Source organism: Cibotium barometz, chromosome 22 (assembly GCF_041138505.1).
Source record: "Cibotium barometz isolate CiBa-2024 chromosome 22, ASM4113850v1, whole genome shotgun sequence".
NCBI lineage: Eukaryota > Viridiplantae > Streptophyta > Polypodiopsida > Cyatheales > Cibotiaceae > Cibotium > Cibotium barometz.
In genome coordinates this window covers 2724760-2739388 of record NC_141067.1, presented here as the reverse complement: position 1 = coordinate 2739388, position 14629 = coordinate 2724760, and the positions used below count along the sequence as shown (strand labels likewise).

General features: G+C 42.7%; 1 protein-coding gene across 9 annotated transcripts in view; it reads left to right on the top strand.

Annotated features, from left to right (window-relative positions):
* The first annotated feature begins 230 nt into the window (after positions 1 to 230).
* LOC147626179 (uncharacterized) overlaps positions 231 to 14629 on the top strand; it is an 82554-nt gene continuing 68155 nt past the window's right edge. For 2 of the 9 annotated variants that reach the window (XR_015268558.1, XM_086816296.1), the window contains exons 1-4: positions 455 to 621; positions 8846 to 9154; positions 9340 to 9486; positions 9871 to 10135. Coding sequence is in view for 8 of the 9 variants with exons in the window: in XM_086816296.1 (XP_086672422.1) it covers positions 8903 to 9154; positions 9340 to 9486; positions 9871 to 10135 (664 nt within the window). In the remaining variant the exon portion in view is untranslated. The other 7 variants (XM_086816295.1, XM_086816294.1, XM_086816290.1 and 4 more) reach the window with 7 other exon arrangements.

Sequence of the window (14629 nt, the reverse complement as noted above, 5' to 3'; positions counted from 1 at the left end):
TTAGCTTCTGGTGAGATAGTTATTTAGAAATTAGGATTGTTGGATGCCTAGTTCATGGGGTGAGTGCACTAGCCTCTGATATGGCACGTGTCCAGTTCATTGGCCATACCTTTGTTGATGTGGCAGATGTATGGTTTATGGGCCATGTCTGCGATGATGCAAATGTCCAAGTTATCCGCTTTTTTGACTATTATCCAAAGCTGTATAGTGAGGTATTGACTAGTGGTTCGATCCAATTTCAGTAGAGAGTTTTGATGTTAGCAAATTTCTCTTGCACCTTGATTACCGTGACACAGTAGGTTGAGTTGCGACTTGAAGCTTCTTGATACTTCCAGGCAGTCAGAAACCGAATAGTTTCCTGCTCGTGATTGTTCTTAGTTTGTCATGCAGCAGAGAGGATAATCAGTTTTGGTGGAACATTGCACATGTTCAACACTCAAAAACAAGTACGTCGTACCTTCTATAAATTTCAGGCGCGCAATAATAAAACGATATTTTTGATTCGAGATTTCTCGCAATTCATATTCAAGAAATATTTCAAAAGAAGAAAACCTTCCATTGATGAGGGCGATCGTTGCCCCGCCAGAAAGCAGGAGCATCGGCAATAGACATGATACCAAGGTACTCAAATTGGTTTTGCCTTTGCGACTGCGCATCGTAAAGCAGCCCTGCTATCTTTTCCCACATAAATTCTAGCGTTCCTCGCATTGCATGCATGCTGCTTTCCGCAAGTTTTTATCTCTCACACACACACACACACACACACACACACACACACACACACAAAAAGAAGGGCCCCATCACCTGGCTGGGCTTTGGGGCTGCCCAAGAACTGTCCAAGGCCCTTCAAACAGGCCCACACCCGCATATATTGGTGTCAAAACATTCCTCCATCTGTTCCCTGCCAGTCTGTCATTTTCGTAGGCCATTGCCTTGATCTTGAATTCTTCCATCATAGGCGTCTATCTACAGTACCCTGGCTGAGTATAAACTTAATTGGTTGTATCCTTTGATGCAAATAGGGCTCTGTAGGTGCCCAAAGTGTCCAAGGGCAGAATACCTCTGTATAAGAGAGCGTCAAAGTGCGGGATTTTGATGACAGCGAAGTGTGGAATACGTGTTGCTGAGCATGCGGACTAAAGTGTGGACATCTGCACATGCAAATGAGCTACTCTTGACCGCATCATCAACCAGAGCATCAGCATCGAATGGACTCGGCACACGGAATGGCGGTACTCCCAGTTTAGGAGATACCAAGGACCCCACTCCCCTGATACCAGCCTTGGGACTTCCCATTTGGTCCCTTTTAGATGCCCATGTGGTCCAATTTACAAAGAGAGCCCCATTCATTCCCTTTCACATACCCCTCACCTGGTTGGGCCTTGGGGGCTGCTTTAGGGCTGCCCAAGAACTGTCCAGAGCCCTCCAAATAGGCCTGCACCTGGATATTGCTATCAAAACATTCCTCCATGTCCGCTCTTATTGTTGTCAGTATGTCATTCTTGTAGGCCATTGCCTCTTGATGTGTTGAATTCCTCCATCTGTTCTTTGCCATTCTTATTGTTGCCCCTATGTCATTCTCATAGGGCATTGCCTCTTGATCTTGAATTTTTCCATCATAGACGTGCATCTACACTACCTGGCTCATAGTTGTCACGGTACAAAAATACGATTCTGTACGGGGATTTTTGGTACGATATGAAATTTTCGGATACTGTACGATAAAATATGGTTTTTTTAAAACTCTTACAAACTATGGAGCTTCAAGCTTGATTGTGAGGGAAGGTTGCGGGGGGAGGAGTCTACAGTGCTTGAGGAACCAAAACATGGAGATGTGTCTCTCCTAGTTGGATCTCCCAATTGTCTCCAAAAAAGAACTTGCATGGGTAATGCAATACCAAAGGTCTCCCAGTGTAGCGTTTATGACTAAGGGACCGTCCTTGCACAAATACGAGGAGTGCATCTAGGGTGATAGGTTTAGGGACTCCTCTCTAGATCAAAATGGCCATGTCCAAATCTTCTTCCTCATACATAACTTGAGGATTTGACTGTCTAGCTTCCCTATACCAGGGATCTCCAAGTGATGTAGCAAGATTCTCTCATCCTACCCATCAAGTGTACACTACCAGTCTACCTTGTCAGATTTTTTAGGTCTCTCAGCAACCCCATATGGAATACTGAATGGACACAAAAGTTGCGAAGTATTGCGGGCATTTGGAATCTTTTTTTAAGCAGGATTTCTATATATTTTTTAGCATTTGGATTTTTTTTTCAAGGTGGAGAGAAAAAAAAAAACTCGTACCGAACGATATCGCACCGCACCGTACCATACCGTACGGTTCAAATGGGTTCGTACCGGTACGAGAAATAACTATGCCTTGGCTTAATGTACAATTAATTGGTGATACAAATAGGGTGTAAAGCCCCCATAGGACCATGTGATACACAAGCTAAACACACAAGGTTAGAACATATAGAAGGGTGTGGGTAGACTCACCTCCAAACCGGAGATTCCAATAGGAATCTCCACCGAGCTAGGAGGTAGGGTTCCACTCCCCACAGGCCAAGCCAGTCACACCACTAGAGCCTGTCCTAAGGGACCTTCAGCAAGACCACCTATTTTGAACCGCCATGTCCATGTGTAATAAATGGTTTTTAGGATGCACATGCACATGGGGGATGGGCCTAGACACATGGGGCTTAGGGACATTTACACGTGGTGTTAGGGCATGTGGGCCTTGGGACTATAAAAGCACCAACCCTAGGACTATTGTACCCTTTTTGATATCTTCTTGATCATTTGATATGATAGATAAGCTGAGATATGGGAAATGAATCTAAGCCATATCTATGAAAAACCATGTGTTAACCCAGGTCATAGGCAAGCTTCTATGAAAGCTCAAGGATGGAAGTACCATGTACTTCAAGAAGACAAGATGTCTATTATATGAAATAATCAAGAAGATATCAAAAAGGGTACAATAGTCTAAGGGCTAGTGCCTTTCCTAAAATCACTTTGTTACACCATGGCTATGGGAAATACACCTAATATCCATGACAAATATCTGAGGTTATTTGGAGTATTCACACCCTTGGCTTCACTCTTCTAAAAAGACAACTTGTGTTTAAGCCCTAATCACTCTTAATTATGCTTAGCCATGGCTTATCTTGATGTGTTTGAGCCTCCATGATATCCAACAATTGGTATCAGAGCTTAGATCAACTGTCTTGAGTATTTATATTTATTTTTAATCTCTAATTAATCACTTAATTAGCATTAAGCTCATAAGCTCCCTTCTTTGTTTTACCCATAGCTAATGGTGGGTAGATTTCTCTCCACTCTCTTCACCATTGGCCAAGCTCTTTTGGGAGTCTCTTCCCAAGACATAGATGCACATGCAGGCCATAGGAATTGCAACAGGTCGACGGTGAGGACTTAGTCACCTGTTTACTCAGGGGAAACTCTAATAGAAGGAGCTTGAGAGCATTAAGCTCTAATTGGAGCTACACACCCGAGGATAAATCGATACGGCAAACATGTTGGTGGCATTAGAATTGAGCAAAAACGATGCTAGGTCGGGGTTTTTTTAGTCTTCAAGTTCAAAGAGCTACTTTGGTTTTTCTTGGAATTAGCTGATGATTTATGCATCTAATCGCATGGTTAATTCTTTCATACTGAAAATAACACATTGCTATTCATCTTCCTAAAAGGATTTGAGCTCTCTTCAAGTCTATCTTGCTCCAATCATCACTCCAAAGTTGCTTTGTTTTTTGGTTCATAACAGTGAATTAACTTCACTAGTTAATTGAATCTAATCTTAGTGTTTTGATGCAATTGGTGATTCAATCTTGCCATTAGGAAGTTGCTACAAGCTCATATTGTATTTGTCCCTTGATTTGGTGCATCGATTGCTCACTCCAAATCACCCAATTCACTATTTTTTAATTTGGGAGTGCTATAATTAATCATTGCTTAATCTTTGTATTTATTCCTAATCAAATTCTTTGTAAAGCATTAGACACTGCTTGGGAGAGTCTCCTAGGTAAGACCTTGGTATTTATCATCATGGCCACTTCAATCACATTGATAGGTTTTTAATGGGGTAGGATTTCACACATGGCAAGTAAGGGTGAAGTTCATCCTCATGAAGAAAGGTCTATGCGCTATTACAAATGGGAAAGAAGAAAAACCTAAGACAAGGGAATCACTGGTCGCTTGGGAAGGTAAGGATGAGAAGGCTTTTACCATCATTGCATTAGGCCTTAGTGATAATTATATTCATCACATCTCAAGGTAGGTCCATACGTACGGTTCGTACGGTGCAGTACGAGTACGGTATGCGATATGGTACGCTCTTCAAGCAAAAGAACGTGGAGTACGACGATACTAAAAATATATATAAATTTTAATCTTGATAAACTTAAATCATTTAGAGGTCTACTAGGACACATCATTGATAGCCATTCATGAAACATAAACTTTGAACATTGAATTGCAGAGTAGAGAATGATACAAATGAACATACAGTGAAATCATGATTAAAAAAACTCTGGAGTTTGCGCAAAGCGCTACAAGTAAAGAAACCAATACAACAACAGACACGGGGAAAAAACCTCTCCTAAAGAGAGTAAAAAGTGCTCCGGTCAACCTAGGTCCTCCAAAGGCTACTCATCATCATCAACACGTGATGATGAAGCCGAATCAGATGGGACATCTCCATCGGTAAGGACATTCCCATCTGAATCATACTCGGGCTCTACAAAGCGTGCATAAGGATCACCCTGAAGTGAGGATGCCCCTCTCACGATCATCTAGCCTCTCCTTTGCAGCTGATGTCTCTGCATGTGATGTGGTAGATGCGCGTCCTCGACGAGTCCTACGCTTAGTGCCTCGTCTACCTCGCCTGGCCGGCGCTTCATAACATGCGCATCATGGGAAGTCCCATTGGGCTCAATGTCATACGCCCTGAAAGTAGCTCGGGTCACCCTACAATCTATACTCTCTAGCTCTTTGTGCAGCATGCGAATGATCTCATCTTGCTCGTTTCTCAATGCGGTCTGCACCACTTCTTCGGTAGTAATGTGCTCCAAAGACAGAGGATCAATCTGTTAACAATAAACATGCTCAATGTAAATCGTGATAGCCATGGCATACGAACCATGCATCATAACTATTAACATTGTATGTCCTATTTAGTAATGCCTATGTAGTATGACATGACATAATCAAATCACCTGCATAGGGTGCTCAAGTTTCTTGAGATTTTGAACCAATCGAAGATTGGCTCGGCAATAAATCAAGCGTTCCAGCTGACTTGTCTTGAGTTTATTGTAGATCTTTGTGTGAATCAAGGAGTAGGCACTCCAATTACGCTCACACGCACCAGCTGAACAATCCTACAAGTAATAAAAGTTTTAAAGTAATGAATACTTATTTTTAATTGATTGAACATCACATATCTTTATGTGAATTACAATTTACTAAATCAGGAAGTTATTGTCACTCACTTGAGAGAGGACGTGCAAGGCCACTTGTTGGAGCTGTACTGATTTGTATCCATAAATCAGCCACCAATTAATTGGGGCCTTTGTCTCCTCTTCCTTGTTGCAAGAGGCTCTACTAAAAGAGGCGCCCAAGCTATGCATGTAGGACACCATATAATTTTTTACCTCTGTCTTCTCCTCTTGAGGATAGGTTGCCTCCAAGTACATGTCACGCATGGTAAGAAGCTCTGGATTGCTCACGGTGTCATCCTTCCTATAAAGAGGATGAAGGAGTGTGGCCATGCCATGAATTGGGCGGCACATCCATGCCCAACCCGTCTCTATAATTTGTTTTAGCTCATTTATTCTAGAGAGGAAAAAAAACCAAAGTTAAATTTTAAAATAAGTTTAAACTATAAACATGTGACGTGTTGCATACGCTTGGTGCATGGAAGTTTTAGCATACCTGTCTGGAGACATCACTGTGGATCGGCTAATCTCTAGCCGCATCCTCCTAAACATATGGTAGAGGAGACCCATGGTAGATCCCTCCATGTCTGTCATGCGCAAGAGAAAGAACAGCGGCTTCAGTAACTTGATGATCTTTTTTGTCTCTTCCCAAAAAGTCTCATCCAAGAGCTTGTGCTGGACATACTTTGTAGGCTCCGAATTGCAATGTCGTGGATCTTTCCAAGCTGGATCAACCACGGTGGCTTGTAGAGGATCATGGAGTCTTTGCAAACGCTCCAAGACCATGTACGCATAAGCGAATCGAGTCTTGGAAGGTCGTACCATATCAAGCTAGGGACTCTTGCTCTGCGAAAGAGAGCCAATGCTTTGTGCTTTTTCCTGAAAAAAGTGGTGATGCGATACGAGGAACAAAGGTGGAGTATGCGTAAAGGGCAACGTTCTAAATGCCCAAAACAATGTTGTTCTGGTTGTCGAAGGCGGCGCACAAGTGGCGGTGGCGATCCAATGCTAGTGATAGAAGCGGTGCCAGAAGCTGCAACAATACAGTTGGTAATGATGGCGGCGCTTGCAGGAGGCGGCGGTGCTGTAGGAGGCAGCAAGTGGTGCAGTGCTCAGGGGCAGCAAGCGGGCGGAACAGATGTTGCTGGGCGGCTGAGGCGGGCGCAGGCGGAAGTGGCGTCTCAGCTGGTGGAGCTGGTTCTGGGGCAGCGGAAGTGGCGTCTCAGCCGGCGGTGGTGGAAGTGGCGTCTCAGCCGACGGCGGTGGTGGCGGCTCTGAAGCGGTGGCTGAACAGTTGAGGAGGAAGATGATGGCCGTGTAGAGGCACAAGGTGGTGGAGAAGATAATGAAGATGATCACGATGCTTTCTTGCTCTTCCCAAGAAGGCTCACCACGAGTTCTCCCCATCTTCAAGAGGGTACAAGCTTCTTATATACTTGAAAGGGGTCCCTGCTTTTTGCCATGCCTTGCTTTTGCTTTTTTGCTTTTCCTCTTTTAAATAGTCAAATATGACCAAAGTTCTTGATTCATGCTTTTGTAGCTTCAAGGCCTTGTTTTTTGCCCCTCGAGCTGGTTTTTGAAAAAGCAGCTTTTAGCTTTTTCGTTTGGCTCAGTCTCCTCTTGTCAGAGGTGTCCTCAGCCCGCGGTCAACACAGTTTGACTTTTTGCTTTTCTTTGCTTTTTGGCCAAGATTGGTGCTTTTTCATCTGAAAACTTCATGGTCCTTGTTCCCATGCTTTCATCTACCTGTCTAGTATTTGGGCATGGGTTCCAGCATGTGAAATAGAGCTAGGAGGGCCAAATAGTTACACACTCTCATGAATGAAACATACTCTATTTCTCCTACATTGTGTCCTAATTATGCTAATCACATTTTTGATTAAGTTAATCACTTGTATTTAAGTTAATGACTTGTATTTAAGTCCTAATCACTTTGAATCATGCTTAGCCATGGCTTATGTTGATTTGTTTGACAGGCACAGACCATCAGAGGCAACTCTATGACTGAATGAATCACAATAACTCTTAAGTCACTTATATAATGACCATTGCCGCTATAAATACAATCCAGCTATAAAATAGCGAGTAATCAAGGATTATGACCCAATCCCAAGGATTAGTGTTAGGTACATAACATACTTCCCCTCCTAAGACCTTCCTCTATAGGAAACAAAATCATCATGGAAACAACCAAGGAGACCCAATGCAAGGTTCTCAACCTCTTTTCACAATGCTCGGCAAGTCTATGTCAAGCTCCTTACATATAAGGGTTTTGCTGTAGAAGATGCTAATGACCACTCGGAAGTGGAGCTCCTATAAGTGCCCAAGGAGTCGTGATGTGGGGAGTTGAGATTGAGTCAAGAGCCTTGCAGAAATCCACAAAGCAACAATAAACTTGCTGCCGGTGTGCCCGAGCCTCCTTGATTATTTTCTTGAGGGTAAAGATATGATCCAGTGTTGAATAGTTCCTCCTAAAATGTGCATGTCCTGGTGCTCTTTACATGTGCCTCTCTGTCAGAGGGCCAATCTCTGCCTCCAATACAACCCCATAGATCTTGTCCAAAGTATGGCCAATCATGATAGTCCGGTAGTTATTGGGGTCCGTAGGGTCTCTTGCCTTATGGATGGGGACAATGGTGTTTGTGGTCTAGGAGGGGGAAAGGCCTTCACACAAATCCCTATTGAACAGTTGAAGATCTTGTAAGATCTCAACTTTCTTATGCAAGTGAGATTAAAGTTAAGAAGAAGAAGATAAAGCATTGAGGTGAAGTCCTTTTCTGTTTGGGTTGTTTCATGATGGAGCCCATGGTTTGGGCGGATCATTGTATCTCAATGAATGGTGTCAAATGTTTGAGATATTGTATATTTCTTGCTTTTATAATATATATATATATATCCCTAAAAAAAGGATATGGCTAAGGATAGGAACCAAGGTGGTGGATCTGTGTGCGAAGTGCTCCGTACGGAGGTCCTCACAGTCCTTGGCTCTATCATTGTGTAGCTTCAATAGTGCTTTGGTGACATTGGTAGTGGTGAGAAGGCTGGCAGAGGTGGGGCGGGGAATGCGAACTCCACAATATCTGTAGACAATAGGGCATATGGTGGCTGTCCATCCTGCAACAAATCCTGTGCTAAGGCAAACGGCTCTGGTGGGAAATAACATACTGTAATGTGTATATCTCGAAGCCTGGATGGGCTGAAGAGAGAGAGAGAGAGAGAGAGAGAGAGAGAGAGAGATTTGTATTGTCACGAGCATGCCATTGCATTAAGGATGATAGTCTTTGGTTGAAGATTTTTTGTTTAGTGCGATAAGTGAAACAAGCTATATACCAGTTTGAATTGCAAACCAGAAGTGTACAAGGGTTATACTCATTCTTTTCTAGTTTCTCAGATCAGTCTTCAGCTGCTACGGGAAAGAGAGAACAGCATAATTTTCTGAGTGGAGGCAATGGATTTCGAAGGAATATCTTTGTCAAGGCAAGGAGCACCTGAAGAACCTACATCTGGCCTGAATCTTGATTTGAATGTGGACCTGACTAAAGAACCTTTTTCTGGATCGATGCCTGATTGGAATGATGAAATAATTGGAGAAGCTCCTCCCAATAATGCAGAATCGTTGGCAGAGAATTGTTGTCATCAAAATGTTGATGGTAATAGCCAAGGTGTCATAATACTAAACAATTTGCATCGACTTGCTCGAGTATCCTTTGTTGACGATGAAATGACATTTATAAGTGTAGGCTTCATGACCTCTACTCTTGTGCAACATTTGGCTGCATTAGTCATGCAAGGTAATTGCAGGTCCTGTGATCTGAATTTTTATGTAGATGTTAACACTTCTGTCAGATACAAAGTTGAAATCGTTGTACTTAAAAGGAACTGCAGAAAACTCCAGTCTCAACTCACAAAGAGAGGAGGAGATGGTTATGCCAGCAATTTGGTCTTCAAGGAAGGTGCAAACAGCAGAGCAATTTTTTGAATCTGACTGAAGAAGAAATGGAGGTTTTAATACTTCACTGGAGGCCTTCCATTGTGAGATCTGAGAGGAGTTGTGCTGTTTGTGTTGCATTTGTAGAGTTTGAATTGTTCAACAAGCAGTCATCACCATGAGAGTTTTTCTCCCCCTAAGTTCTGTATATTCAAGACAAACAAATAAACTAAGGGCACAGATTAATCAATCGACCAGGTCTTGTGTAGGGTTTTGTAATAACGAGTCTGGCCATTAAGAACATGGAATCAACTCTAACAAAGTTTTCCCATCATTCTTTTCAAGTCTAGTACAGCCTGATTGTAAGCTGCCTGTCCAACTTTATTGTAGAGGTTGTGAGGCTCCTTGATTTAGCTTTCTCAGGAAATAGCTCTTTATTAGTTCCAATGACTAAGGGGTGTCCTCTACTGTTCGGTCTTGCTTTTTAGGATATCAAAAGTCGGAATGAGATTCTAGCAATCAGGAAAGAGGCTCAGTTTCGAAAAATGTTCAGCTCTTACATTACTGGGATTGTTGGAGACGAGGGTGTCATGAAAGAAATGAATGAGCTGGTTGCAAAACATGATCACATGCTCGCAAAGAAGAGGCGGGGCTTACACCAACGCTGGCACAAACAAGTCTTTCAAAATATAAATGAGCAAGTGGAGAACAAATTAAAAATGCTTACTTCAGACCAGATCAAAGACAAAATTAGTAAGTTTTGAATCCCTGACAAGAAAATGTAATTATTTTAATCATGTTTTTGTCATCGAACCATCAAGTAGTCTGATTTCTTTATGAAATATACTGCTTATGAGATGAAAAAGGCTCTTGGGGTAACAAACTACTTATGAGGAATGCATTGTTGCCACTTGGCAGTAAGGAAATTGAGCATGTTTGTTCTCTGTTAAGATTGGACTAAACATTTACGGGCCAGACAAGTGACCTCTCAAGTGAGCTCTCCATCCCCATCTCAGGGGGTCTAAGTGGAGGTGTCTTAGCATAAATATCTGGATGATTAATGTGATAGATATCAATGCTCCACCCTCATATTGTATTGCCGAGGCACGGACTAGCTTATGTTTGTATGGTCCCCATTATGACAAGTAGCCATGGCTGAGCACCCCGGGTGCCCGGCATCCCCATATTCACACGGGAAGGTGGCCTAGGAGGCTAGATGTCTTGGATTAGATTTGGCACATTGCCAAATAGGCTACATGCTACACTGGACGATTATCTCATAACGGATGGAGTAGGTAGACTTTACTCTTGGACACCCTGTCCTGACATTGTGGGGCTCTAATGGGGTCTAAGATGAGCCAGGATGGCTAGTTCATCTTTATGGACCGAGTCTACACCACGGACGGTGGCACCGACTATGATTGCAGCATACTCAGTCATGTCATTGCTGCCCTACATATGCATGCCAATATAGATTCACGGCCAACTCCTTTCTCCACACAGTTCATTAGTCATCACTATGAGTTTACTCCCTAGCTTCTACTAGCATACAACCTTCATCTTAGCAATTCCAGACCAGCCATCGAAGCTCACTTCACAAGAGCACAATGGTGTGGGGCTTTGCTATCTATTGTGTCACTTCAGTAATACAATATACTTCTCGCTCTCTATTAAAGTTTTAAAGTTTTGTGCTATGAAAGATCTTACTTCTTGCGAGTGTTCTCTGTTGAGATATCGAGCTCAACTAGTGCTATGGTAGACATTGATGACCCGCCTTGGTGATAGCTTCCGCATCTACACCACTGGCATGGTTGGTGAGATTATGGGTGATCTGCGGCCAGTGGGATGACAGGCTGTGTGACAGCCATTTTGGATTACTAGAGACTGGCATAGTTATAGCGCCAACTCATTTAGTCGGGTTCACATTATGGACCGACCCTTGTATGTTGTAGTAGTTAAGTACTAACCCATATAGTGTGTACTCTTATCTTTATGTTATGTTGGTTGAGTAGAGAAGAAGAAGATAGAAGAAAATTCAGCTATCTATCTCTCTTGTGTCTTGCTCTCTCTTGTGTGTGTGTGTTTGCTTGCTAGGGTTTGAAGCTCTCCCTCTCCCCCACATTATCTTTATGGTATCAGAGCCTGGTTCGTGTGAGAGCTAAGGAGGTAAGCAAGAGGCAAGAACAAGCAAGGAAGGAAGCGGTACTACACGGGTAAGAGCACCATCATCTCTTTCCCCTTCTTGTTTTAGGTACAACATCCTCTCAGTAGCTCTAGGAGCTACACATCTCCGATTGAGGAGCTGTCTTCGCAAGAGCAGAGCTACAGGGCAAGTATTTTGTTCTATTGGACGAAGTTTTTTCGGTTGGATTCGCGTTTCAGGCGCGTTATGGGCCTCGTTTCGTCACTGCAAGGTATTTTCGACAGTTTTTGAAAGTTTTGGTAGAGAACTGTTTTTGCTTGAAATCTGGTTATTGTAGTGCAGCAGTGCATTTTGGAAGTGCAGACAGGGTTTGCACATGTATTGTTGATACTAGGTGTATGTACATGTACTCTAGTCACATTTGGTGACTAGAGGCTGTGCTGAAGTACATGTACTCTAGTCACATTTGGTGACACATAGGCTGTGCTGAAGTACCGCTGCTACAACAGTTACAGGAGATACTGCTGTATTACAGGTTGCATATAGAAGTTGTCTGTTTGCAAGTTATTTGATTGGTGCAGGAAAACATGTCTGACGGAATTAATCAGATTGTTAGTAAGAAGCTAAATAAGAATAACTTCCATGCCTTGAAGTTCAGAATGACCAATTTCTTAATGGATAAAGGATTTTGGGATTATGTAGAAGGAGACAATGAGGAGTCTCCAGAGTTATCTGAGGAGAATGCCACTCCTGCAGATATAAAGGCATTCAAGGATTGGAATGAGGATGCAAGAAAAGTCATGTACTGGCTTTCAAAGTGTCACAGACACTACGATAGGACACATACAGGATGCAAACACTCCAGCAGTTGCATGGCAGAATCTGGTTCAGATGTTCCAGACTAACACAAAGGAAGGAAGTTGCAGTTAAAGCAAGAGTTGCATACTGTGGAAAAGAAAAGCATATCCATCAATGAATATGCCTTAAAGATCAAGGGCATTGTTGAATCCCTTGGGTCTATCAATGTATCAATGGAGGATGATGATTTGGTGAGTGTCTGTCTGAATGGGCTTGGCAAAGAGTACAAGCCACTATGATAGGACACATACAGGATGCAAACACTCCAGACTAACACAAAGGCAAGGAAGTTGCAGTTAAAGCAAGAGTTGCATACTGTGGAAAAGAAAAGCATGTCCATCAATGATTATGCCTTAAAGATCAAGGGCATTGTTGAATCCCTTGGATCTATCAATGTATCAGTGGAGGATGATGATTTGGTGAGTGTCTGTCTGAATGGGCTTGGCAAAGAGTACAAGCCATTCAAGACCTCCATTGCAGTTGGAGAGAATATTTCTAACTTTCGGGACTTGATATCTATGCTGATCATAGAAGAAAAGGCTTTAGGTGAGGATTCTTCTTCACAAAGTAAGAACACATCGGAACAGGCTAATTCAGGTAGAGGCAGAGGTAGAGGCCGTGGTCGAGGCCGAGGTGGTGGCCAACGAGGAAATTAGAATTCAGGACAACAACAGTCCAATGATTCACAGCAGCAATCATACACAGGTGGAAGAGGCTAGTCTAGAGGCAGTGGGAGCCAAAGAGGCCGAGGTGGTTGGCAAAGAAATCAAAATTCAAATAGCATAGAGTGCTATTACTGTGGCAAATCAGGACACATGGTAAAGGACTGCTACAAAAAGTAGAATGACATTAAAAGTGGGAAGTTGCAGTAAGGCAACTATGCATCATCTAGCAAACATGGAGGTGATGACAGAAGTGAACATCTGCTTGTGATGTAGCACATGCTTAGTTCCATAACAGGGGATGTGTTAGGATCTCAAGATATATGGTATGTGGATTCTGGCGTCTCTAACCACATGACCAGTCATGCTGAGTGGTTTAGAGATATGCAGAAAATGAAAAAACCAGGTTATGTAGAAACAGGTGATGATACTGCGCATCCCATTGCGCATGGTGGTAAAGTGCCATTGTCTATGTAGGATGGCAAAATGAAGTACTTGATTGATGTACTTCATGTTCCAAATGTTACAAAGAACCTGGTTTCTGTTGGACAGATGGTTGAGCAGGGTCTATAAGTGAGGTTTAATCTTCAAGAATGTTTTGTGGAAGACTTCAAAAATAAGTGTCGTTTGGTTGCAAAGGGTAACGTAAATGGGAGGATGTTTACTTTGGATGTGAATATGTCTGAGATAAAGGCAGCCATGTTTGCGCATGGAACGGGTGTCATTGCAGATATTGACATATGGTACAAGCGCATTAGTTATGTGAATGTACAATGACTGAAGTCTATGCAGGCCCAAAATATTGTTGCAGGTTTGCCAAAGTTTAAGGTTGACGGTATGCATAAGGTATGTGAAGCATGCCAACTTGGTAAGTAGGCCAAACATGCTTTCCCACTTGAAAAGCATGTCAGTGCGAGGCCATTGGATGTCATACATTCAGTTGTATGGGGACCAACCAAGACTGCAACAATTGCAGGTTACAGGTACTATGTTACATGAGGAAAGTGTGGGTTTATTTCATAAAGGAGAAAAGTGAGGTGTTTGCTCACTTTCAGAGATTTAAAGCCTTGGTCGAGAAGGAAAAAGTCATGCAAATAAAATGCCTAAGATCAGATGGTGGGGGAGAATATTTCTCCAATGAGTTCAGCGATTTCCTGAGAAAGCAGGGAATCAAGAGGCAGTTTACGTGTAGGTACACTCCGCAACAGAATGGTGTTGCAGAAAGGAAAAATAGGCACATTGCAGAAGTGACACGTGCCTTGATGGTTGAAAAGAATATGCCGCATTACTTTTGGGCAGAAGCAGTAGCAATTGCTGTGTATATTATGAACGGGACACCCACTGCAGTTGTTCATGGTATGACTCCTGAACAGAACTTTACAAGCATAAGACCGGATGTGTCTCACTTGAAAGTGTTTGGGTGTATTGCATATGTACATGTTCCTGATGAAGTGAGAACAAAGTTGGATGCAAAGGCAGAGAAATGCATCTTCATTAGTTATGTTATGGAGCAAAAAGGTTATAGATGCTATAACCCTACCACTCGTGAGATGCGAGTAAGCAGAGAGGTTATCTTCGATGAGA